Genomic DNA, 27,068 nt, shown 5'->3' on the forward strand with positions numbered 1-27,068 from the left:
TTTTTAGAGAATTATTATTATTGCATTTTTTCACAAACTACTACTGTCATTTCGCCGGTTTGTTTAAGTTCTAAACAGAAATTATTTTCTCGGACGTTTTGTACAAAGTTTTTATTTATCGAATTTGCAAAAAATAAAAATACGATATTTCTCAAAATCCAATGAATTTGGATAGAATAAAAAAGTTATTCCACTCAATCTCGTTGTACATGGCTTATAGCCAATTTGGCGCTACACGCCTCATTGGCTATCAGTTCATATACGATTCAATTTTTGTGGAATAACAGTTTATAGAGGGCGGCACGGTGGTGTAGTGGTTAGCGCTGTCGCCTCACAGCAAGAAGGTCCGGGTTCGAGCCCCGTGGCCAGCGAGGGCCTTTCTGTGTGGAGTTTGCATGTTGTCCCCGTGTCCGTGTGGGTTTCCTCTGGGTGCTCCGGTTTCCCCCACAGTCCAAAGACATGCAGGTTAGGTTAACTGGTGACTCTAAATTGACTGTAGGTGTGAATGGTTGTCTGTGTCTATGTGTCAGCCCTGTGATGACCTGGCGACTTGTCCAGGGTGTACCCCGCCTTTCGCCCGTAGTCAGCTGGGATAGGCTCCAGCTTGCCTGCGACCCTGTAGAACAGGATAAAGCGACTAGAGATAATGAGATGAGATGAGAACAGTTTATAGATAGATAGTGGGTGGCACGGTGGTGTAGTGGTTAGCACTGTCGCCTCACAGTCAGAAGGTCCTGGGTTCAAGCCCAGCAGCTGGCGAGGGCCTTTCTGTGCGGAGTTTGCATGTTCTCCCCGTGTCCATATGGGTTTCCTCCGGGTTCTCCGGTTTCCCCCACAGTCCAAAGACATGCAGGTTAGGCTAATTGGTGGCTCTAAATTGACCGTAGGTGTGAATGCTTGTTTGTCTCTGTGTGTCAGCCCTGCGATAACCTGGCGACTTGTCCAGGGTGTACCCCGCCTCTCGCCCATAGTCAGCTGGGATAGGCTCCAGCTTGCCTGCGACCCTGTAGAACAGAATAAGCGGCTACAGATAATGGATGGATATATATATATATATATGAAATTTTACCTGGTTAAATAAAGGTTAAATAAAAACAAGAAAGGAAGTGACTAGTCTATACTGAACCCTTTTCAGCAGATACAAATTACTGCTTGATAATACATGTAAAGTTGACCTCCAGTGACAAAATGTGCAACCAACCTGTTCAGACCTGTTCAGCCTGTATGCGTCTATGTCTGTTTCCAGAGGAAATATTATGGTCAGCTCTCTTAGAGAATGTGGAGGAGGAAATCATAAATTGACAGAGGAAAAAGACAAATGACCAGCGCTTCAGTGACCTCCCTTTAGGAGTGCAACAGACTCACTATAATCCTGAGTTTAAAAAATAACTGACTAACTTCACTGGTGTCATTTTCTTGGACAAGAGGTATAGTCTGGTGTTTCCTGTCAAACAATGAAGAACAAAGGTCACAACAATGTGCCTGAGAAATCTACAAATCCACTGAAAAAGCAGTTTTATACACCAGAGAAACACTCATGTTTTTAACATGAGTAATGATATATACATGAGTATTTTGAAGCAGGTGTGTCATTCAAGTACAGTAAGTACAATCTATGCATGTTTTTTTCCCTTTCTTTCTTTTTTCTTTTTTTGTGATAGATGTACAATAACAGGTATAATTCAGTATAAATTTATTTTAACTGTCAGAGAAAGCACATTAGCACATTTATAGTTGTCAGGAAACCACGAGCAGCTTCATATGAGCCAGGTGTAAATGACAACTGCTGCTGAGTAAGATGAGACACTAGGGAGCCAGTACTCTACGCTCTCTGGCAGCACACACATGCTGAGTTTGACTATCGATCCTGCTGCGTCCCTCCAGATTGCCGCACTTCCCAGGGGCCCCATTCCCCTGGATACAGTGTCAAAGGTCTAACAGTTTTACAATCAAGGCAACAGCTCATAAATACAATAATGGAGAATATGGCAAGCTCTGTGAGCACCAAGAACGAAGAAAAATGATCAGGGTTTTAACAATTAAGTCACTTATTTGAGATAACTGGGATCAGATTATATATAACGTTCCTGGTTTGGGCTGTTTCAGAGCTCAGCAGAGATCCCTTTACACAATTTTTACATTTACAACATACATGTGTTAGTGAATGATCTCTTCAATGTTGTTATACTCACAAGCTAAAACAGAGCAATGATCTCACTAGCTAGCTATTACTATCAGCTCTGTGTGCTGAAAGAGCAGGAAACTTCGAGATGATGTAGAAACTCAGATATGTGATTACAGTGAGAACACTGAGAACAGTAAGAGCCACTCGTTTAAATATCCCTGTCATTTAAAAAAAGTGATGCTGAACCATTTGCATCACACAAGAATTGTACAAAGATAGTAAAAAAAAATACACAAAACCTTTTTTTATAATAATAATAATAATTATTATTATTATTATTATTATTATTATTATTAATCTTGAAAATCTGTAACTAGAGTAACTTATAGTTTCACTTATAGTGAAACGGTGAAAGCTAAATCAAATACTTAAAATTTTAATACAAGGATGCATGTCTTCACTTAAGAATAATAATAAAGATGACACACTTACCCGCAACGGTCCCTGAAATACAAGTGAGAATAATCAATAGGTCCCTTGTTAAACACATTCCTGTTATCATTAGTATTCCTTGAGAACAACTACCAACATTGGAAAGCAGTTCCACAGTAGTTTCTCCCCATGCTCTCTCTTTCTTGTGTTCAACGATATTATAATGTTACACACTGATACAGGTGTCTAAACCATCTCTGTCTCTCCTCTCAAGCCATGAGTTTATCACTAAAGAAGCAGCTGCGAGTGTGGTAACGCTCCCTTATCTTCGTGAGGGAGACTGGATGAAAAGTGAACAAGAGCCAGAGGGAGTGATACTAGCACCGAAAGGATAGAAAAAGTGTGTCCTCTGAGAAACCCAATAAACCTAAGCCAACAATAGAGGTTCTTCAGCTTAATAAAAGATGCAGCTTTGTCAGATGTCCAGCACTGTGCACACCCACACTCTGATTGTTCCCTTACAGTGAGAACTTGTAGGCTGTGCTGATCTCCTCAGCTATATTTAACTACTTCGCTCTCGCTTATAGCTCTTAGCATGTGCATGAGTCTGGGGGCAGGACATGACAGCTGAGCCTTGCCATACTCACATCAAGGAATGTTCACTTTTGCCACGACACCCACAGGTCGTCCGGGACCTATGGGAATCTGGTCACAGGCTTGCTTCTGAACACATACTGTACACAGGGCAGCAAAATGACAATGATGACATTTCAACCAGTAGTTTTCATATCACTCTAACTCAGTATAATTTAAAATCTATCACAACTTAATACAACAGGAACTCTCAAACCACTTACCATAGTCATTTAAGATGTAGAGGGTTTTTTTCCCTGCATAGTGGCTCTGTTTTTATATCTACTTTGCTGGAAAAAATAACAGCTACTACGCTCAAGCTGAATGTGTATCCACTCCCTGTTGCTTTCCTGTGTTTCATCACCGCACCCATAAAAAAATCCATCTATCCCACACTCTCTTCCAGAGTTTTGTTCAAGTGGGCTAACATATTTCCCTGGTTCCAGTTAATGCTAAGGGTTATTTCCAATAATCTAGCAGAATACATGTTTATTGCTGTTCTTTGTCAATTCTTTTTACTTTTTCCTTCAACATAAACTTACACTTACTCAAACATCATATACCATTGGGCAAATAAGCAATAATGTGTAATAACCTAGAAGCCAGGCTGCACAAAAGATTTCCAAGGACACAGTGCAAGACCTAGACAAACATCCTTCCATTATCTATACCATTTAACCATCAGGGTCATGGGAGAAGGTGGAGCCAATCCCAGCTGACTTCGGGTGAGAAGCTGGTACACCCTGGGCAGGTTGCCAGTATATTGCAGGGCTAACACAAACAACCAGTCATACTCACATTCAGGCCTACGGGCAATTTAGAGTAGCAAGCCGACCTAATCTGCATGTCTTTGGGACCGTGGGAGGAAACTGGAGCACCCTGAGAGAACCCACACAGACACGGGGAGAACCATGTAAACGCCACACAGAAAGGTCCCAGTTGGCTGCAGGGTTTGAACCCAGAAATTCCTTGCTGTGAGGCAACAGTGATAACCACTGCACCGCCATGCCGAGACAAACATAATAAAAAGAAAAGAAAATCATTGTACATTTCAGAAAAAAGGGCGGCACGGTGGTGTAGTGGTTAGCACTGTCGCTTCATAGCAAGAAGGTTCTGGGTTTGAGCCCCATGGCCAACTGGGGCCTTTCTGTGTGGAGTTTGCATGTTCTCCCCATGTCTGCGTGGGTTTCCTCCGGGTGCGCCGGTTTTCCCCCCCAGTCCAAAGACATGCAGGTTAGGTTAACTGGAGGTTCTAAATTGACCGTAGATGTGAGTGTGAATAGTTGTTTGTCTCTATGTGTCAGCCCTGCGATGACCTGGTGACTTGTCCAGGGTGTACCCTGCTGGGATAGGCTCCAGCTTGCCTGCGACCCTGCACAGGATAAGGGGTTACAGACAAGGGATGGATGGATTTCAGGAAAAGCACCATAATTTACAAATCACATAATGGTATCTCTAATTTTCCATGGGAAGTCTGGTAGTTTAGGATTATGGTGTTTCGATTTGGGATTCAATTTATGCACTGCAACATGTGAAGTAAGGTGAAAAAACATGACAGAGCTACTGCAAGAAAGGACTCAGGGTAGTGTGATGAGGCCCCACTCAAAGCAAAGTTGATTATTTTCCAATAATGACACATTCCTAAGTGTTTTATTCCTCATATACTACAGCAATTTGCCAGTGATTACATTTTTATTTATTTGTTAATGAACATGTTGTGCTTGACTATTTATAGTATTTCTAGAGAATATTACACAGTGGCATGAAGATATGAAGTTTATCTTCGAGTGATGAACATATTTCACGAGTGAGCGAAGTGTACGAGTGAAATATTTTTCAACACGAGAAAATAAACTTCATATCTTCAATATAGTTTTTGATGAACAGCTAAGATCCTCTCAGACTATTCTGAAAGACTATAATAGCTTAGGACTCTCCAAAGTTCATTTAGGTTGGGTCTTAACAGTTCCGACAAATTAAGTGCTTATGGAAGCTCTGTGCTTTCTGAAGTTCGCTTTACAGGGTTCTCAGAAATTCCTAGAAGTATAAGCATGGCCTTTACCCACTGCAGTCCATCGTGACGCATACAGGGCACTTTGACAAGAAGAGGAAAGCCCCACGGCAAGCATTTGTAGGGTCCTTCCAAACTGAAAAATATTTACATTAAAGAACACGTCAAAGTTGTTGATTTTGAAGAGGACATATTTTGCTTCAGGGATTGAACAGGCAGTCAGGAGGAACTTAATTGAATAAAACAACTGAAACTAGTTTGATATTTATTTATAAGAAAGAAGAAACCTTTATTTGTCACATGCACACTTCAAGCACAGCGAAATTCATCCTCTGCATTTAACCCAACTGAAGCAATCAACACATGCACACACACCCAGAGCAGTGGGCAGCCACACTATAGCACCCGGGGAGCAGTTAGGGGTTAAGTACCTTGCTCAACGGCACCTCAGCCCAAGGCCGCCCCATGTTAACCTAACTGCATGTCTTTGGACTGTGGGGGAAACCAGAGCACCCGGAGGAAACCCACGCAGACATGGGGAGAACATTTAAATTCCACACAGAAAGGCCCTCGCAGGCCACTGGGCTCTAACCCAGAACCTTCTTGCTGTGAGACGGGTTTCTGAAATTGTAGTGGGATCTAGAACACATGCAATTGGACATGGCTTGGAGATGGCTGACCTGGTGTCATTTGTAGTTGCTATTAATAAAATAGACTTAGTCTATCTATCTATTTCATTCATCTTATCTCTAGCCGCTTTATTCTGTTCTACAGGGTCGTAGACAAGCTGGAGCCTATCCCAGCTGACTACGGGCGAAAGGTGGGGTACACCCTGGACAAGTCGCCAGGTCATCACAGGGCTGACACAGAGACACAGACAACCATTCACACCTACGGTCAATTTAGAGTCACCAATTAACCTAACCTGCATTTCTTTGGACTGTGGGGGAAAACGGAGCACCCGGAGGAAACCCACGCAGAGAACATGCAAATTCCGCACAGAAAGGCCCTCACCGGCCACGGGGCTCGAACCCGGACCTTCTTGCTGTGAGGCGACAGCGCTAACCACTACACCACTACATGCCACGGTGAATAAAATAGACTTATTCTATCTATCTATCTTACATAAGTTTCATCGTTTTCGCATTTATATTTACTTCTATAAATTAAAAAAAAGTTTCAAGTAACTGAGCAGCAGCTTCGAAATAAAAATGGAGGCAGCTTGGGGAGGTCTTATTTATTTGTTTGTTTGTTTTTAATGCTTACTCCATTTCAGGGTGGCTGTTTCTTGCTATAAGCAGTATAAGTGGTTGCTTAGGGCCCTCAGACCACCAGGAGGCTCATGATTTTTTTAAACAGATATGCAAATTGCAAAAAAAAAAAAAAAAGCACATTAGTATCAGAGATGTTTGGCAAAAAGGTTTCTGTATCATGCAGTTACAGGAGCCCCCTGGTGGCCTGGGGGAAAAAACAACTCCCAAACATGTAACTCGCATCAGAAGAAAACAAAGACTCTATGATTATGAAAAGTAAAAACCCGACGATGAGAAATGCACTGAAAACAACTGTATGCTAATTAAATGCTAGTTGAATGCTAATTAATTGCTAGTTAAGCTCTTATTAATTAAATATTCATGAGATGACTCCCGCCCGGCGGCACGGTGGTGTAGTGGTTAGCGCTGTCGCCTCACAGCAAGAAGGTCCTGGGTTCGAGCCCCGGGGCCGGCAAGGGCCCTTCTGTGCGGAGTTTGCATGTTCTCCCCGTGTCTGCGTGGGTTTCCTCCGGGTGCTCCGGTTTCCCCCACAGTCCAAAGACATGCAGGTTAGGTTAACTGGTGGCTCTAAATTGACCGTAGGTGTGAATGTGAGTGTGAATGGTTGTCTGTGTCTATGTGTCAGCCCTGTGATGACCTGGCGACTTGTCCAGGGTGTACCCCGCCTTTCGCCCGTAGTCAGCTGGGATAGGCTCCAGCTTGCCTGCGACCCTGTAGAAGGATAAAGCGGCTAGAGATAATGAGAGAGAGATGAGATGACTCCCGCCCACACAGCTCATCCGGGAGCAAAAGAAATGGCACCCGGAAGTGCCTCATGTGACACACAGAATATAAAAGTGTGTTTTCAAATCGCCATGATATCTTGACGACTTATAAACTAGTAAACATTTTAAACCATTACATTGTTGAATGTTGGATTAAAAGCTATGATAAAATACATTAACGTTTTATATATAAAGTGTATTTGTCAGAAGAATCATTTTATTGTCTCGTATTTCCGCCACACCTTTTATGGCCTCTGCCCAGTCACACTGTTGTACTGAACGCTGATTGGCTGATGCAGTGTAAACACGTGACGCCGACCACCTCGCTGTGCTCTCCGGGGTAATACAGGTGGACCAGTGAGACGAAGCTTTGTGAAGATGACATGTGGTTATATTCTTCTTTCGTTGTGTTTGTTTTCATCATCTTTACCCCATATATTTGGGGCGGAAGTGGCTTTCTGGAGCATAGAAATCGACGGTAATTCAGTAAGTGTCCTGGTGCAGGAAGAGAAACGCGTGACTGGTTCATGACTGGACACTTTATTATATCAGCCGGCTAAGTTCCATGAGCTAACAGTGAATGCTAATAGCTAGCATTTTGAATGTATGTAATATTTGTACACGTGTATTACGCTTCTCAAGTCAGTTAGACGCATTAATAAAAGCAATTTATTTTACCTGCTTTGTTAAAACGTATTGTAGTAATTAGACTTGTGCATAGTCGTACTAGTTTGTTAGTATAAATCTTTATTGGGAAATAAACAAGCAGAACTCGCTCATCGACCCAAGAGCAGGAAGAAACCGACACAGCTGTTGGACTAAAAACGCGCGCTTGTCCGCGCATGCGCGCACTCGTGCACAGCCCGTGCAGCTAGCTGAGAAAGGCGAATAGGGAGCAGGATGAGGGATGTGGCAGAATATTTTATAACAACAACTCCAAGCCTAAACCTCCTACAAAATAAGAACTAGTGGAATCATTTCAAGTACCCCCAAGCTGCTGTCTAAAGCCACGCCCCCTCCATTGATCCCTTTGTGCAAGGGTTCCCTCAGGGAAATTAAAATTCAAGCAGCATCGTTACACATAGAAAATAGAGAAAATTTATCTAGAAGTTAAGTTAAATATTTTTATACAACCCCGATTCCAAAAAAGTTGGGACAAAGTACAAATTGTAAATAAAAACGGAATGCAATGATGTGGAAGTTTCAAAATTCCATAGTTTATTCAGAATAGAACATAGATGACATATCAAATGTTTAAACTGAGAAAATGTCTCATTTAAAGAGAAAAATTAGGTGACTTTAAATTTCATGACAACACCACATCTCAAAAAAGTTGGGACAAGGCCATGTTTACCACTGTGAGACATCCCCTTTTCTCTTTACAACAGTCTGTAAACGTCTGGGGACTGAGGAGACAAGTTGCTCAAGTTTAGGGATAGGAATGTTAACCCATTCTTGTCTAATGTAGGATTCTAGTTGCTCAACTGTCTTAGGTCTTTTTTGCCGTATCTTCCGTTTTATGATGCGCCAAATGTTTTCTATGGGTGAAAGATCTGGACTGCAGGCTGGCCAGTTCAGTACCCGGACCCTTCTTCTACGCAGCCATGATGCTGTAATTGATGCAGTATGTGGTTTGGCATTGTCATGTTGGAAAATGCAAGGTCTTCCCTGAAAGAGACGTCGTCTGGATGGGAGCATATGTTGCTCTAGAACCTGGATATACCTTTCAGCATTGATGGTGCCTTTCCAGATGTGTAAGCTGCCCATGCCACACGCACTAATGCAACCCCATACCATCAGAGATGCAGGCTTCTGAACTGAGCGCTGATAACAACTTGGGTCGTCCTTCTCCTTTTTAGTCCGAATGACATGGAGTCCCTGATTTCCATAAAGAGCTTCAAATTTTGATTCGTCTGACCACAGAACAGTTTTCCACTTTGCCATAGTCCATTTTAAATGAGCCTTGACCCAGAGAAGACATCTGCGCTTCTGGATCATGTTTAGATACGGCTTCTTCTTTGAAGTATAGAGTTTTAGCTGGCAACGGCGGATGGCACGGTGAATTGTGTTCACAGATAATGTTCTCTGGAAATATTCCTGAGCCCATTTTGTGATTTCCAATACAGAAGCATGCCTGTATGTGATGCAGTGCCGTCTAAGGGCCCGAAGATCACGGGCACCCAGTATGGTTTTCCGGCCTTGACCCTTACGCACAGAGATTCTTCCAGATTCTCTGAATCTTTTGATGATATTATGCACTGTAGATGATGATATGTTCAAACTCTTTGCAATTTTACACTGTCGAACTCCTTTCTGATATTGCTCCACTATTTGTCGGTGCAGAATTAGGGGGACTGGTAATCCTCTTCCCATCTTTACTTCTGAGAGCTGCTGCCACTCCAAGATGCTCTTTTTATACCCAGTCATGTTAATGACCTATTGCCAATTGACCTAATGAGTTGCAGTTTGGTCCTCCAGCTGTTCCTTTTTTGTACCTTTAACTTTTCCAGCCTCTTATGGCACTTTTCCACTACCCTTTTTCAGCTCACTTCAGCTCACTTCAGTCCGACACGGCTCGCGTTTCGACTGTCTCATTACAGCACGACTCAGCTCGCTTCAGCCCTGCTTAGCACCCAAAACTCGCACGGTTTTGGAGTGGGGCTGAAGCGAGCCAAACCGAGCTGAGTGAGGCTGGGGGCGTGAGGAGACACTCCCCTGTGCACTGATTGGTGAGGAGGAGTGTCCTCACATGCCCACACACGCCCCGCGAGCACGCTGGGATCTGTAAACACCGCAAACCCGGAAGAAGAAGAATTACGAATTATGAGAATTTCTGAAGCCTTATGCGCCTCGCCTCATCTATACGCTCTTGCCAGTATCTGTTGGCGTTGTCGGTGACAACAAGCCACAGCACCAAGACCAGCAACACTAACGACTCCATGTCCTCCATGTTTATTGTTTACTATTCGGGTTGTGAGACTACCGCTTAAAAGATCACTGATGTCACTGTTTGCGCCGCTTAACGACATCACGTGACGTCCACCCACTTTCGCTAACTCCACCCAATGTGTCCACCCACTTCCAGCCAGCACGGTTCAGCGCGGTTGTAGTCGAAATGCAACTTCAATAGCCCCGCTCAGCTCGACTCAGCCCGACTCAGCACGGCACGGCTCAGCCGCGTTTGTAGTGGAAAAGCGGCATTATTGCCCCTGTCCCAACTTTTTTGAGATGTGTTGCTGTCATGAAATTTCAAATGAGCCAGTATTTGGCATGAAATTTCAAAATGTCTCACTTTCGACATTTGATATGTTGTCTATGTTCTATTGTGAATACAATATCAGTTTTTGAGATTTGTAAATTATTGCCTTCCGTTTTTATTTACAATTTGTACTTTGTCCCAACTGTTTTGGAATCGGGGTTTTGTGTGTGTGTGTGTGTGTGTGTGTGTGTGTGTGTGTAATATATATATATATATCAATATCATCCAGCCCGCCTGAGATGTATATAAGGCGGGCTGGCTCTGTGGTCGACATGAAGCTGGACTCTCTGGTGACGGTGGCAGAGAAGAGGTCTATGGACAAACTATTGAACATCATGGACGATGCCAGTCACCCTCTGCACACCGTCATCAGCAACCAGAGGAGCCTGTTCAGTGACAGAATGCTCCTTCCCAAGTGCAGGACGAACAGACTCAAAAACTCCTCCGTCCCTCACGCCATCAGACTGTACAACTCCTCTCTGGGGGGGAGGAGGGGTAACAGGAGGACAGAGGACGGGAAGGAGCAGTAGCCTAGCCTAACAATAAGCAATACCGGACAATGTGCAATATCTCTCCTGCTGCCCCCCCCTTTTTTCCCACTCCTCTCTCTCTCTCTCTTCCCCATATCTTTCTTCTTTTTATATTTGTATGTGGAAATACTTCATTTATTTTAATTTATCTAGAAGTTTTCCTCTATTTCTTTTCTCTGTTTATCTGTAATGATGCTGCTGGAATCTTAATTTCCCTGAGGGAACCCTCCCAAAGGGATCAATAAAGTTTTATCAAATCTAAATATACATTCGAACCTGGGCGGCATGGTGGTGATGTGGTTAGCATGGTCGCCTCACGGCAAGAAGGTTCCGGGTTCAAACCCAGTGGCCGGCGAGGGCCTTTCTGTGTGGAGTTTGCATGTTCTCCCCATGTCTGCGTGGGTTTCCTCCGGGTGCTCCGGTTTCCCCCACAGTCCAAAGACATGCAATTAGGTTGATGTGGGGCGGCCTTGGGCTGAGGTGCCCTTGAGCGAGGTACCGAACCCCTGACTGCTCCCCGGGTGCTCTGGTGTGGCTGCCCACTGGTCTGGGTGTGTGCGCGCGCGTTCATTGCTTCAGTTGGGTTAAATGCAGAGGATGAATTTCACTGTGCTTGAAGTGTGCATGTGACAAATAAAGGTTTCTTCTTTCATATAAATATAAAAAAGAATAAGATATGGGAAAAGAAGAAAGAAAAAAAGTCCAGCAGGAGAGGTATTGCACATTATATTGCACATTGTCCAGTATTACTTTTTGTCAGGCTAGGCTAGGCTACTGCTCCTTCCCGTCCTCTGTCCTCCTGTTACCCCTCCTCCCCCCCAGAGAGGAGTTGTACAGTCTGATGGCGTGAGGGACGGAGGAGTTTTTGAGTCTGTTCGTTTTGCACTTGGGAAGGAGCATTCTGTCACTGAACAGGCTCCTCTGGTTGCTGATGACGGTGTGCAGAGGGTGACTGGCATCGTCCATGATGTTCAATAGTTTGTCCATAGACCTCTTCTCTGCCACCGTCACCAGAGAGTCCAGCTTCATGCCGACCACAGAGCCCGCTGCCTGATCAGTTTGTCCAGCCTGGACGTGTCCTTCTTGGATGTGCTGCCCCCCCAGCACACCACAGTGTAAAACAGGACACTGCACTTGGCAATGATGGGGTTAGACTGTAGCTGTGTAATTTTAAAACGTTATTGGAAATGCTGTTTTGAGTTTTGTTTTTGAGCTGGTTTGGAATTAACAATTCTGTTGACCTTTGGGTGTTAACTCCTATTGACCTTTCTCACCTGGCGACACAGGCAGCCAATCTCGTGTACCGTATTTTCCGGACTATACGTCGCTCCGGAGTTTAAGTCGCATCAGCCAAAAAATGCATTATGAAGATGAAAAAAACATATATACGTTGCACCGGACTATAAGTCGCACTTTTTTGAAGGGTTATTCTATCCATAGAATCTGTGATTCTATCTGATAAACGGCGCGTGGTTACTGCGCGACTGCATTGTTTATTTAATAACCGAACAGCTGAGCAGTGATAACACGCTCTTTGCCCTGTAAGTAGCCTAGTCTGATTATTTTAAATATCTACTACTATCTTTAATACTATCACTATCGTTATTACTAATAGCCTATATTATTATTATTATTATTATTATTATTATAACTAATATTAGTAGCCTATTACTGATGCATTAATCAGTTTGCTTTTAGGTTATTTTTACCGGTAGGGCTTATTATCGCCCCATGGCTCTTTCATCTGTGTTATTAAAGCTGTAGTCATCATCGAGGAGTGTCATTCTTCATTTTGTCGAATTTTATTTCATTAAATCAGAGGTCAAGTAGGCTATAGGTATATCATCTCCAAAGACAACCGTCTAGTGAAAAAAAAAAAAAACAACCGCTTTTAAATCCCCTACTTAAATCCTTAAGAGTAATTTAACTCATGTCTTGTGTGATCTGATCTCCAATGGTGAAATAAACCGGTTGTGATATGAGTAGTCTGTTATTTTAGAAGATAAATTTAATATATAATTTAATATATAGCCTAATAAAAATATTTTATAACATATCACGACATATTACTGTCTGTAACTGTTCGTCACTAAAGCGTTTTCTAAGATCATAATGTCTGATATTATTTTTTTTTACACACACAATAAGCGCGTGTGCGTAAAGTTATAGTAAACCATCCCCCGCCTTTTTTTTTTTTTTTTTTTTTTTGAGTCGCCGGACCCACCCACCTCCTGCGTTCCGGGACCTCCCACTTCACAAATTAAGCACTGCCTAAAATCATTACATAACTTATTTAAATAACTATAGGCCTATCATTAATAATAAAACACAGGTCAATCAAGTTTATCAAGCTGATGATTTCACTCCAAATCAGCAAATCCATTGAATTCCTCATCCTCGGTGTCGCTTCTGAACAACTCTGCCAACTCCAGCGGCAGATGAAGCGCCGTTTCCTCTTCTTCTGCGTGGCTGTCGTCAGACTCAGCATCAGCTCCAGTTATTCCGCGGTGAAAAAAAAACAACAACATATATACGTCGCACCGGAGTATAAGTCGCATGGCTAGCCGAACCATGAAAAAAAGTGCGACTTATAGTCCGAAAAATACGGTATATATAAATGCAAAGAAAATGATACTTAACACTAGTGGTTTGTTTTTTTCATGATCTTAGTGCATATGTTTAACTTCAGGATGCAATATGCTGATGCATTTTGTCTGAATTTGGTCCAGTCTTTCACTCACTGTTACACGTGTACTTTACACATAACAGTCCATCCATCCATCCATTATCTGTAGCCACTTATCCTGTACAGGGTCGCAGGCAAGCTGCAGCCTATCCCAGCTGACTATAGACAAGTCGCCAGGTCATCACAGGGCTGACATATATGCCGCTTTTCCACTACCAACGCGGCTGAGTTGGGCTGAGCCGTGCCGTGCTGAGTTGAGCTGAGCGGGGCTGTTGGGGTTGCATTTCGACTACAACCGCGCTGAACCGTGCTGGCTGGAAGTGGGTGGACACATTGGGTGGAGTTAGCGAAAGTGGGTGGACGTCACGTGATGTCGTTAGGCGGCGCAAACAGTGACATCAGTGATCTTTTAAGCGGTAGTCTCACGACCCGAATAGTAAACAATAAACATGGAGGACATGGAGTCATTAGTGTTTCTGGTCTTGGTGCTGTGGCTTGTTGTCACCGACAACGCCAACAGGTACTGGCAAGAGCGTATAGATGAGGCGAGGCGCATAAGGCTTCAGAAATTCTCGTAATTCGTAATTCTTCTTCTTCCGGGTTTACGGTGTTTACAGATCCCAGCGTGCTCGCGGGGCGTGTGTGGGCATGTGAGGACTCTCCTCCTCACCAATCAGTGCACAGGGGAGTGTCTCCTCATGCCCCCAGCCTCACTCAGCTCGGTTTGGCTCGCTTCAGCCCCACTCCAAAACCATGCGAGTTTTGGGTGCTGAGAAGGGCTGAAGCAAGCTGAGTTGTGCTGCTCTGAGGTAGTTGAAATGCGAGCCATGTTGGGCTGAAGTGAGCTGAAAAAGGGTAGTGGAAAAGGGCCATTAGAGACAAACAACGCTTCACGCTCACATTCACACCTACGGTCAATTTGGAGCCACCGATTAGCCTAACCTGCATGTCTTTGGACTGTGGGGGAAACCGGAGCACCCGGAGGAAACCCACGCAGACACGGGGAGAACATGCAATCGAAACACCATATTCCTAAACTACCAGGCTTCCCATAGAAAATTAGAGATACCATTATGTGATTTGTAAATTATGTTGCTGTTTCTGAAATCCATCCTTCCCTTGTCTGTAACCCCTTATCCTGTGCAGGGTTGCAGGCAAGCTGGAGCCTATCCCAGCAGGGTACGCCCTGGACAAGTCGCCAGGTCATCGCAGGGCCGACACATAGAGACAAACAACTATTCACACTCACACCTACGGTCAATTTAGAGCCTCCAGTTAACCTAACCTGCATGTCTTTGGACTGCGGGGGAAACCGGAGCACCCGGAGGAAACCCACACGGACACAGGGAGAACATGCAAACTCCACACAGAAAGGCCCTCGCCGGCCACTGGGCTTGAACCCAGAACCTCCTTGCTGTGAGGTGACAGTGCTAACCGCTACATAGGGCTGCTCGATATTGGAAAAAATCAATATCACGATTTTTTCAGTAAATATCGATATCGCGATTTTTAAAACGATATTTATACACCTTTTTTTAAAGCCCTGATCATCAACACCTGAGGCACCGGGCCACATTTTTATAGTACAGGCCTCATAGGCTACCTGTCAACCCTTCCCGTTGTACCCTGAAACGCCTTTTACTTAAACTATTTACTGTGCAAGCGCGTACTTTGCATAGGTCCTATAGCCTGCACAAGGCTCACGTTCTCCTCACTCAACATTTCTGATCACAGAGGATGGAGCCAGCGCTGGTATTACCAGTGATTACTGCGTAACGTCCACACTGGCTCGTAGCCAGCCAAGGATAAAATCTCTCTCTCTCTCTCACACACACACACACACACACACACACACACACACACTACAACGTAAGCTTGTGTGTTGTTAAGACACCAACATTAAACACGCACAATATAGAGACAAGTCCTTAAGAATTAACATAATGAAAATAGGCTTCTCTTCCTTCATCTTCCAAATGTGGACTCCGCTATCTTTTTGGCATGTCAGCATTGAAATACCATTTGCAGAGATATTTCACTCGCCATTAAGAAAAGTAAAAGCAACACATGATTAGGGCTACATGATTAGCAGGGGGACACCGTTTTAAGCGCACGGAATTTTAATAACAATGTAATTACATCTGAGTCCGTCTACATCGCGCAATAAACCCGTCCTTAGCAGAACCTACTTCAAAGCATGATGCTAGCTGCAGATGCACAAGTCAAAATCAAATGAACCCAACATGCCGCGGCGGGCAACATTAATAACCAAATTGCCTTACCTTAAAACGCTGCCTTGACCACAGGACGACTCGCAATTATTCCACTTAAATCCACATGGTTTAACACATCTAACACAGCTAGCAAGCTGGATATGTGCTAATATTGTTGTGCTTGTTTTCTTCCGTAGATGCCATTTTTACATTACCCAGTCCCACATCCAAAAATATGACGTAAATATATGTTAATTGTATTATTATAACTATTAGCAAGCAAATCAAACAACATATTAAGAAATCAATATATCAAATCACCCGACACGTATGAAAACAGAAGAACTGATTTTTTACTGTTGCGGAGATATCGCGGGAGTAGAATGGATGACGTCTGCAAGGCTACGGTGTGCCTTAGGGGACAGAAGGGTTCATTTTACCTTACTGTCACGTCAATGTTATTGTTGTTTTATTGCCATTGTAGAAATAGTGTGCACGTCCCTTTCGACAAATGACAAAAAAATCGTTTCATATCGATATTATGAATTTTGATATCGTTTGACACCAATATCGATATCGTGATAAAAATACGATATATTGCACAGCTTTACCGCTACACCACTGTGCCGTGCTATGTAATAGTAAAAGTGAGGGAGGGAGCTATTTCAGACAGGATTTAATGTTTATGCGATACACATTTTAGATTTCCAAGCATTAGTTTTCCAGCATGAATTAAATGTTACAGAAAAAATATTTGTATGTCAGTAAAGAAAGCAGCATATTACACGAGAGACCACTTTTCAGACAATAATAATAACGAAGGCTACTGGGTTTTGCAGCAAAAATAAGAAGCAAATATGGCAAAGTGTCCAGAACAACTGAGGCTGGTTCTGCAAGATGCTCGGTCTGTACCAGAGACTTTTTTTTTTTAATGCAAAGGGTCGTCTTGTCAAACGTTGACTTTGTTTCATTTATCACTGTTTACTGCTATTTATTTTTTAATGTAGAAATATTTCATTAATTTTGAAGACATATTTGCTCTACAGCATTTCTTTCCGAATGCCTAATACTTCTGCACAGTACTGTATGTACATACACACAGTTCCTTATGCCACTTAAAGAAATCCATGTGTACAAACTTGATTTATTTCAGCATGCATGTCATGGAACAATCTGGGAAGGTTAGCAGCCTGTAACTGCATGGCACATTAAAGACAGAAAAGGAAGTAAACATCATAAACTCAAAGGGCACTCCTCAAACTCAAACGTACCTCCGCCAAGCCACACATTTGGATTTGCATTAAAATCTGATCAGGTGTTCCTTGGCCCATGGCCCACCTTTCCTCAAAGTTTTATCAAAATTCGTTCACTACTTTTTGAGTTGCATTGGGGAAAATGGAGGCGAAAACATAACCCTGTCCAACAAAGTTGCCGGAGGTACTGATATGAAGGATCGCAGTGGGGGGGGGTACTTGCATACAGAGGGTCACATGCAGTATAGCTCCTCTATAACTCTTGATCATGGGTTCAAATTAGGGCTGCACGATTATGGAAAAAATGATAATCACGATTATCTTGATCAAAATTGTAATCACGATTATTAATCACGATTATTCTTGAGGTTAGGGGCGGCACGGTGGTGTAGTGGTTAGCGCTGTCGCCTCACAGCAAGAAGGTCCTGGGTTCGAGCCCTGGGGCCGGCGAGGGCCTTTCTGTGCGGAGTTTGCATGTTCTCCCCGTGTCCGCGTGGGTTTCCTCCGGGTGCTCCGGTTTCCCCCACAGTCCAAAGACATGCAGGTTAGGTTAACTGGTGACTCTAAATTGACCGTAGGTGTGAATGTGAGTGTGAATGGTTGTCTGTGTCTATGTGTCAGCCCTGTGATGACCTGGCGACTTGTCCAGGGTGTACCCCGCCTTTCGCCCGTAGTCAGCTGGGATAGGCTCCAGCTTGCCTGCGACCCTGTAGAAGGATAAAGCGGCTAGAGATAATGAGATGAGATGAGAATGAGATTCTTGAGGTTAGGGAAATCACTTAAATTTTATTTCACTATATTCAAACAAACAATATGAACAGCTTTCAGTGCAGAATGAAATTTAAAAGAGAAATTCTGATTTCCAAATGACAAATAAATGAAATTTATCCAAGAAATTACCAAAGGATGAAGGCACTGAAAACTCAGTTGCAACAATTACATAGCATTATACTGAGGCCTACAAGTTTTTAAGCTAGAAAGAGCAGCCTGTCAACATGCTCTGGCTTTAAACATGAGCGAAGGCAGGTCACAGCATTGCCTCCAGTGCTAAATACGCTCAATCTGTTACCTACTCTCACGCTATCACCCCTTGAAGAAGATACCGCCAGTGTTGCCAGACACTGCTGACGTTTTCCAGCCCAAAATATGTTCAAATCCGCCAAATTGCACTTAAAACCGCCCAATCTGGCAACACTGGATACCGCTGCACTGAAGCTCTGCTCACTTGGCTTGCTTGCTTATTTCGGCGGAGTAATGAAACCTTACATGCGTCGGTTCACCCCCTAAATGGTTTGGCGGAGTACTGGTCAAAAATTGCTTGATCAGATATGCAGCAGAGCTCGCATTTTAAATGGAAATAAATCGCGATTTTCATTTAATTTAATCGTGGCAGCCAAAATCGCGATTTTCGATTAAATTCGATTAATTGTGCAGCCCTAGTTCAAATTGTACGTCCCTGAAACTAGGCTGAAGTATCTTTCTGAAGTAGGGTGAATTAAGAACATCTCACTTTCTCTTCCCAGTTTTGTCAACTTATCACTCATTTTTATACTGTTTCACGTTTAAATGTACATTAATACATGAAAGATGGTACATTGTGCAAATTTTTTTTTGAATTGAATTTGGGCGGCACGGTGGTGTAGTGGTTAGCACTGTCGCCTCACAGCAAGAAGATCCGAGTTCGAGCCCCGTGGCCGGCGAGGGCCTTTCTGTGCGGAGTTTGCATGTTCTCCCCGTGTCCGCGTGGGTTTCCTCCGGGTGCTCCGGTTTCCCCCACAGTCCAAAGACATGCAGGTTAGGTTAACTGGTGACTCTAAATTGACCGTAGGTGTGAATGTGAGTGTGAATGGTTGTCTGTGTCTCTGTGTCAGCCCTGTGATGACCTGGCGACTTGTCCAGGGTGTACCCCGCCTTTCGCCCGTAGTCAGCTGGGATAGGCTCCAGCTTGCCTGCGACCCTGTAGAGCAGGATAAAGCGGCTAGAGATAATGAGATGAATGAATTGAATTTTACTTTTATTTCGAACATGTATAAAAAAATGTATGTAACTATTTGTACATACAAAAGAAAGAAAACGAGAAATAAAAAAATAAATAAAATAACATAAAGAGCTAAGACATTACAAAACACCGCACATTGTTCGGTAAAGGAGTGGGAAGAAGTACAATACTTTTTTAATTTCCCACCCCTTTTTAACTACCCCTTTTTTATATATATATATATATATATATATATATATATATATATATATATATATATATATATAATATAATTTAGAGACTGTAAAAAGAAAAGCTTTCCTGTGAAAAGCTATTTTAGGTTAGAGAATGTCATGGAACTGGTTAGACGTCACATTGTCAGTCATGTTGTGTTTGTAACCCCATGATTCTCCAGAACTGTAGTCTCCATGTTTTTGTTTTTCAGCCAAAGGATGCCATTTTCCGTAAGACTTTGTATTCAAACACTACCATCTACTTGAAATGTAAGTTCAAGACAAGTTGGAAGTTTTGGAAGATAATGTTTTCTCAACAGAGTGATTCTAATCTTCCCCATTTAATATTGTTTACTTAGTCTATGCAAATCAAGTCTTTAAATTCTTTGAATTTTCAGTAACAGTAATGTGTTGAATAATTCTAATAGTCCATTTTCCTTTTTATACAGTTCAGGGAGACAGCAGGGATTTGACAGCATGTGATCAGAAAAAATTGGCCTTTAATGTTAGTTGGTATCTTCGTTCATCTATCTGTTACAATGAAGTATTCAGCATCTCTGTGAGTATAAGAACAATGCACTAAAAATGATAATTTACCTAAAACTAAAGCTCTAGACTGAAATGTAGGTTATTTACTTCACCAGACTCTGTTTTAGTCAAGTTGATGTTCCTTTTTACATGTTGGGGTTGTTCAGGGTGTGCCGTAATGTGTCGACGTTATCTTTATTGATGTTTGGAGCTCTAGTTAGTGATTCATCCTCTTTGTGACTAAACATGTCAATGTGGCCTGTAGACCTGTAGAATTCTTATGCTGGGATCAGACTATATGATTTTTTTATTTATTTTTTGTCTCTCACATTGGTCACCATGTCAGCTTAAGCTGGGCATACACTGTGCGATTTTTTTCAATCGCGGTATTCAGCTGCTGCTCACACTGTACGAGTGAATCACAGGGGTAAACAGCACGCAGCTTACGATTCCTGTTCTCACACTATACGATCCGATGCTTGGATGCGATCTGACTGCTCACGCTGTACTTCCATACACGACTTGTTGGATTCTTGTATCCGGAACTGCAACGTGAAGAAGAAGAGACCGGAAGTGCTGCTCAGTGTTTGTTTTCTCTTCCATATCTGTGTTTGCGCATGTGTAGTGTGACAGGTTGAGGTAAATCGGCTCGTGACACTGCTTCAACAGTGCGATAGCCTCACGATGTGCGACCAGGATTTCAAACGGGTTTGATTTTCATCCGATCGATCGGGAGGAGGTCGTGAGCTGTTAATCACTTGTCGTTACCCCATGTATACTACACGATCCGAGACGCACGATTGAGCCAAAACTCGGCCCGATCTCCAAAATAGTCGCACGAGTGAAAATCGTGTCAAAATCGGGCCAAAAATCGCACAGTGTATGCCCAGCTTTAGGCGATCACATTGCCATACTTTCTTGCTGTGTCTTGATCAGGCGACTGGCGACACTACAAGTTTGTCCCAGAACCACCATCATTCACATCCTTGCATGCAGGGAGGGTCAAGAAATTGTCAAACGTGATGATCAAGGAACACATTGTAGGAGTCATCAAACTAGAAAATATATATATATATATATATATATATATATATATATATATATATATATTTATATATATTTATATATATTTATATATATTTACCAGCTTAAGGTCGGTCCGTATCGTGAAACACTGTGACTGAGGTCTTGGCCTTGGTCAGTATTTTCAAGGCCGAGGTCACGGTATTTCACGATACAGACCGACCTTAAGCTGGTAAATAATATATTTATCTTTTATTTACCAAATTCTAACAGAAAACAAGTGCGCCTGAAAGGGAAACCATATTTAGAACAAACCTGCTATAAGCTCGTTTTCGGCTTTCTCCTGAAGTGTTTTTTCTTTTATTTCGTCTTCATCAGGGTAATAAAACTCGCTTTCACTGTGAACACTGTCGTTATCGCTATCCATGATGTAAAATTAATGCTATTATACTGAGAAATGTGAAAATAAATGTTGACAAAAAATTGCTACCATGTTTGTTGTTTTGAACGAGGGAGTCGCCAAAGGTCCGTAACCAGGGTCCGGATCGTAGGATTCCGGACCGCTCGCGAGCCAATCAGAGCGCACAATTTGATGGAAACCAGATCGCGAAAAAAATAAAAAAACATTCTGCCATGCTAGATTTTTCACTGGGGTGTCGTGTGACATTCCGGTTGCCACGTCGCTGTTTTTCGATTATGTCACGCTACGAGGTCCATTCTTGATGTTCATATTCTGGCCTGACGCTGGAAATTTTTCAACAACAAAAAATCCATCTCAAAATCGGGTTGAATTCACGTAGTCTGATCTCAGTATTATTGAGTATTAAAACGAAACGTTGCTAGAACGCGTGTAATGGTAAGAAAAATTCATATTGAAGCTCCTCCCCTTTCATGGCTCCTGTCCTTACACTGTGTAAAAGAGGCTGTGTCTCTTGAGTAGAAAAAGTGCCTGGCATTGCTTTAGTACATTTTAAAAGCAGTGTTGAAGTGATTTTCATGATTTCTTACAACAGGAAAGAAAAATAGCAAGGTAAATATTCATAACCTCAAAACCCCTTCCCTTCAACAGCCATTTAACTCTAAAAGATGCCACACCCGTTCCATTAGCAAGTTTTATCCAAAAGGTTTTTGAAAGATAATTTTACACAGGAACGTAGCTAAGAAAACACTCGTGTATGAGAACAGGGTGTAGTCGTGTGGAACTTTTGGATGTTTCATTTTTCATTGTTTGCTCCTGTTAAGCAAAGCGTGTTATGCCACCCCCTAACATTGAATAAGCAGCAGTTTGAAAAGATGCGTTCGGCTGGCGTCTCATGCCTCGGAGGAAGCACATAATGGCCTTCACCCTTCCTGGTTGGGAGCTGTTGCGTGACCGGAAGAACTGTCTGGTGGGAATTGCCCATCTATATATTAGGGAGAAAATTGTGTGGGGGGGATAAAAAATATATATTTTCACTATACTTTGGGGAAAGCTTGGTGTGAATTTGAAAAGGGTCACATGAATGGATACATGGAACTAAAGGTAAAGGAAATTAGTCCTGACTTGTTGACCTGTAGCTGTGAAGCTCACCCCCTGTAGGACAATGAAGCAGAAACCATGTTCGGTCGGAATCACAGGCTAAAGAAAGACTGGAGTGGCTTCTATAGCCAAGGCCACATCTACTTCAAAGACTGTAAAGCTCTCTTCGCCCCAAAGGTCTGTGTGTAGCTGCTGAATACCAACAAAAAAAATGCTTAGTACACACATTAATTTTTGGTTTTTTTTAATCAAACAGTATGTAATTGTTATATTTGGTCACTTCCTTTGCTGTATTATACCATATGTAGTTACAGTTTTATGTATAATTGTTTTGTAGAGTTACTATAAAGAATTTCAGCCGTTTCTGCCTCTCAGTCCCCAAGTAAGTTCTTGAGCAAGTTGCTTTTATTCAGGAAGAATTTCCCTAGATTTAGCACATTTGAGTTATTGACACCATTTTGTAGTGCTTTCTTTTGGAAATGTAGATAAATACGGAATCAATTTTGTGCCAAAATGTTCATACAATACTTTTGAAATATCAAACAAAAACGACAAATCAAAATACAAAAAAAAAGTCAATTTTTTTTAGACTGGCAAACAAATTATTCGTGTAATCGTGCAAAATATCAGTCTGTTACTCTTCAGAAACCTTTTATTTTTGTTCCGCGTCTTTCTCAGTTTTGTTTGACGTAATTTATTTTGGTTGCGATTCCAGCTTTCTCGTTTGCGCTCCCTGACTTTTTTTTTGTTTGCAGTTTTGGCACAAACTTGACGTGTGGGTGGGCTGTCCAGGAACGCATTCCCATTGGCTAACTTGTGTTTGACTGACAGCTACGCCCAGCCATTCCCTACTCTGATTCTGGCGGACTGTTTGACGAGTGACCGATTTATTGACGGTAAACAAGGATCGAGTGGACTTCAGTGGCGACTATGATATTGAATTTAGTCACCACTGAAGTCCACTCGATCCTTGTTTACCGTCAATGGATCGGTCACTCGTCAAACAGTCCGCCAGAATCCGAGTAGGGAATGGCTGAGCGTAGCTGTCAGTCAAACACAAGTTAGCCAGTGGGAATGCGTTCCTGGACAGCCCGCCCACACGTCAAGTTTGTGCCAAAACTGCAAGCAAAAAGTCAGGGAGCGCAAACGAGAAAAATTACGTCAAACAAAACTGAGAAAGACATGGAACAAAAGTAAAAGGTTTCTGAAGAGTAACAGACTGATATTTTGCACGATTACACGAATAATTTGTTTGCCAGTCTAAAAAAAATTGACTTTTTTTTGTGTGTATTTTGATTTGTCGTTTTTGTTTGATATTTCAAAAGTATTGTATGAACATTTTGGCACAAAATTGATTCCATATTTATCTACATTTCCAAAAGAAATCACTACAAAATGGTGTCAATAAATTAAATGTGACACACAATTGATTCCATAGATAAAGTATATAAAATTTAAAATAGATAACCATAGTTTGAAGTCACAAGACATTTATGCTGTTATAAAAATTGGTGCACTTTTGAACAAACAGGTATATATCCTGAGAGAGGAAGGTAGTTAGTGGCCTAACCTGTTACTCATGCATTGCATCTGTTATTTACAGGAGGGCAAGAGTGTAAATCAAACGAAACATGGGTGGGAAGATAAGCCGGTGAGCTCTTTCTCACTTATACTTCACTCAGACCCCCCTGGTGAAAAATAAATGTGCTCAGTGTACTAAAATTTAGCATACTTTTGTGCACTTGAAGCCACACAAATCATCAATATACTTCAAGTGTGTTTATGATTAGTTAACTTGAGACATGCTATTTTGGAACAACTAATTTTGTACTAAATATTTTAATTGTAATTAAATTGTAGGAAAGTGCAACTTGAAGTGTACTTGGTGTACTTTTATGTGCTAAATTGCACCTAACTTTCACTTAAAGTATATTTTAGTATAATATATTTCTATAAAGTGTAATATAGTATAATTATTTTAAAGTGTGTTGAAAGTGTTAGGGTGAAAGCGTGATGTTAGTATGCTTTTTATATATTTACAAAAAGTACAATTTGTGTAAGTACATTTTCAATGTACTATTGAAAATATGAATGTACTTTAAATACAATAAAGTACATTTATTTTTCACCAGGGCCTCTCATGCAATTTCCACATTTCCAACCGAACAGTTTTAAACAACATTTGATCAAGCTGAAGGTGGATCAAATTCACATATCTGTGATGTCTATATGTAAAATCTAAGAAAGGAGATATATATATATATATAAATTTTTTTTTTTGTGTGTGTGTTATGTTCCATGTAGTATATTAGTGCGGTTGCCAAATCATGGTCAGACAGTCCGTACCTGTTTATTGTGCGGCTCCAAACACAACAACATCCAGAAGCCAGTAGAGGGCGCAGAGAGTCAGGGGCTCAGGGTGCAACCAGTGATTCAAAGGCCCATTTACCAATTACAAGTAAAGTACATATTTAACCATTTTATTCTAAATCATCTGGGCTCACTAACAGTAATAGATAAATGCATATCTGAAAATGAAGCCGACTTGTTTGTCTTTGCATGTTTACAGTGATAGTACAAATGAAGGGTTCTCATGACTACTCTTCACCTGCTGACTGGCCTCTGATGATGGTGAGTACATTCTGGTGGGGTTTACATTAGACCGTATAGCGGATCATCAGATTAACGTTTTTAAAACGATTAGCGTGCACACAGCAACACCAATACACGATTCGCGTGCACACAGCAACGCCAATACACGGATACGCTCGGCTCCGCAGGCATCCTGCGCTCCAAATCACTCCGCCCTGAACAGCGAGTGCCCTCTGGAGGGTGTGCACTCCGGCCCTGCGCAGCTCACAGAGCGCGCGAGTGAAGCGCACGAGCAGTGATTCGGGACTGAGCCGCTGTGTGTGTGATCCCAGTGCATATCACTTACCACTTGCAAGTGGAAGGATGGCAAGCCTAAAGACAATCATAACTACACAATGGGCAGTATTTGCATCAGTATTTGCAGTATTTTCATACTTTTATACTCTTTAATGAAAGGTGATACAAGGCGGAAGTCCGCGCCGTTTTTCAGCAGTCGCGTCACATGACCAACGCCAGCGAATCAGGAAGGTGGATGTCACAGTGACGTTGTCCAATGACGACGCCAGCTAGAGCTCAGCACAGCGTATCCGCGTATTCTCAATGTTTACACAGCACCGGACCAGACACGATCTGGATTGAATACGTGGACGCTGGCGGATTCCCGTTTCCCGGCATTTCCAGCAGTTTTAATGTAAACGGACAGTGCATCCGCGAAGAAAACGAGACAGATACGGTCTAATGTAAACTTGGCCTCTGTCTTGAATCATGGAGTGTTTGAATCACTTGAGACGGTCGCGAGGCCTTAATTAGATAGCACTGTTTTTCATTTTTAGAGAGTAGCTGGTGTTGAAGTTATGTTCTGTGTTCTCATAGTTCTTCATGGCTATGTGCATTGTGTACGTGCTGTTCGGAGCACTGTGGCTTCTCTGGCTAGCCTGTTATTGGCGTGACCTACTCAGGATCCAGTTTTGGATCGGCGCAGTAATCGTCCTGGGCATGCTGGAGAAGGCAGTGTTTTACTCCGAGTACCAAAGCATCAGATACCACGGAACTTACAGTTAGTGGCATCACATCATCTGGCTTTATCCACTAGCTTGCCATTTAATAGTCATTAGATTTGTTCGTCTCTTCATTTTCAGACCAAAGTGCTGTTATCTTTGCTGAACTGCTGTCTGCACTGAAAAGATCCCTAGCCCGGATCCTCTTGATCATAGTCAGTCTGGGTTATGGCATCGTGAAGTAAGTATAACCAAAGTCCGTCTACATTTGGCGGCCATCTTGGTGACAGTAACAGACAGTTGTTTTCAGTCATACAAAACCAGGGTCCTGTCTACTTGAACAGGGAGAGACCCGTATACAAGAAATGGATTGACAAGATGACCTTTTAAATAAGGATTTGGCTCAAAAAATACTAAAATGTTGCTTTGGCTACTGTGCATGTCTTCATAACTAACAGAGCAAAGGAGTCTGTCTGTGCATGTACATTTCCTCATAACTAACAGAGCCAAGCACTATATCTGCGCATATGGTGGTGTAAGAATTTGACAGGCCAGGTGGATTTCTGCAAATGTCTTCAAGGTGCTATGTGTAAGAATTGGCCACCTGGTGAATTCATTCTCCACATTCCAAACAAATAGGGGGCAGTATATCACCAGGAAATTTGGGCATCCATCCCTATCTTAAAGGGGAACTGAAGGTAATTTTTTTTTTTTTGTATCACCAAAATTCTATTTCTCATTTTATTAAATATAGGAATGCATTTTTGAGAGCTATTTTGTCACTGTTATAGCAAGTTATGAGTGTTTGAAATATGCTGTGTAATACATCAGTCCATATGTCAAAGCAATGGCCGTAAACGAGATTCGCCGAGACCTGTGCGAGACTTTGTAGGACGGAAGTAAAACGTACAGCGGAAATCAAAGTGACCAATGTCTACCAACGTTGTCAAAAGATGCGCACGCCCTCCTTCGAATGCTGACGTAATCAAGCCAGAAGCTTTCCCTGTGTCCGAAATC

The 27,068-nt window shown here is 42.3% G+C and overlaps 2 protein-coding genes across 6 annotated transcripts in view; one reads left to right on the forward strand and one right to left on the reverse strand.

Annotated features, from left to right (window-relative positions):
- LOC132894468 (filamin-A-interacting protein 1) overlaps positions 1–3,507 on the reverse strand; it is a 28,470-nt gene extending 24,963 nt beyond the window's left edge. Inside the window, exons 1-2 of one of the 4 annotated variants that reach the window (XM_060934325.1) lie at positions 3,415–3,507; positions 3,205–3,280 (exon numbers count right to left, since the gene is read on the reverse strand). The gene's annotated coding sequence lies outside the window, so the exon portion shown is untranslated. Of the gene's footprint in view, positions 1–1,201; positions 1,269–1,365; positions 1,510–2,617; positions 3,061–3,204; positions 3,292–3,414 lie in introns of those variants that run through there. The other 3 variants (XM_060934326.1, XM_060934327.1, XM_060934324.1) reach the window with 3 other exon arrangements.
- Positions 3,508–7,551: 4,044 nt separating this feature from the next.
- Positions 7,552–27,068, forward strand: part of LOC132894470 (transmembrane protein 87A-like) — a 39,029-nt gene continuing 19,512 nt past the window's right edge. The window contains exons 1-10 of one of the 2 annotated variants that reach the window (XM_060934329.1): positions 7,552–7,725; positions 19,604–19,661; positions 19,841–19,950; positions 22,522–22,638; positions 22,799–22,843; positions 24,065–24,112; positions 24,766–24,919; positions 25,031–25,092; positions 25,927–26,110; positions 26,193–26,292. In XM_060934329.1, the coding sequence (XP_060790312.1) occupies positions 7,618–7,725; positions 19,604–19,661; positions 19,841–19,950; positions 22,522–22,638; positions 22,799–22,843; positions 24,065–24,112; positions 24,766–24,919; positions 25,031–25,092; positions 25,927–26,110; positions 26,193–26,292 (986 nt within the window). In that variant the 5' untranslated portion in view covers positions 7,552–7,617. The remainder of the gene's footprint in view (positions 7,726–19,603; positions 19,662–19,840; positions 19,951–22,521; positions 22,639–22,798; positions 22,844–24,064; positions 24,113–24,765; positions 24,920–25,030; positions 25,093–25,926; positions 26,111–26,192; positions 26,293–27,068) is intronic. The other variant, XM_060934330.1, reaches the window with a different exon arrangement.

The sequence above is a fragment of the Neoarius graeffei genome, chromosome 11, assembly GCF_027579695.1.
Source record: "Neoarius graeffei isolate fNeoGra1 chromosome 11, fNeoGra1.pri, whole genome shotgun sequence".
NCBI lineage: Eukaryota > Metazoa > Chordata > Actinopteri > Siluriformes > Ariidae > Neoarius > Neoarius graeffei.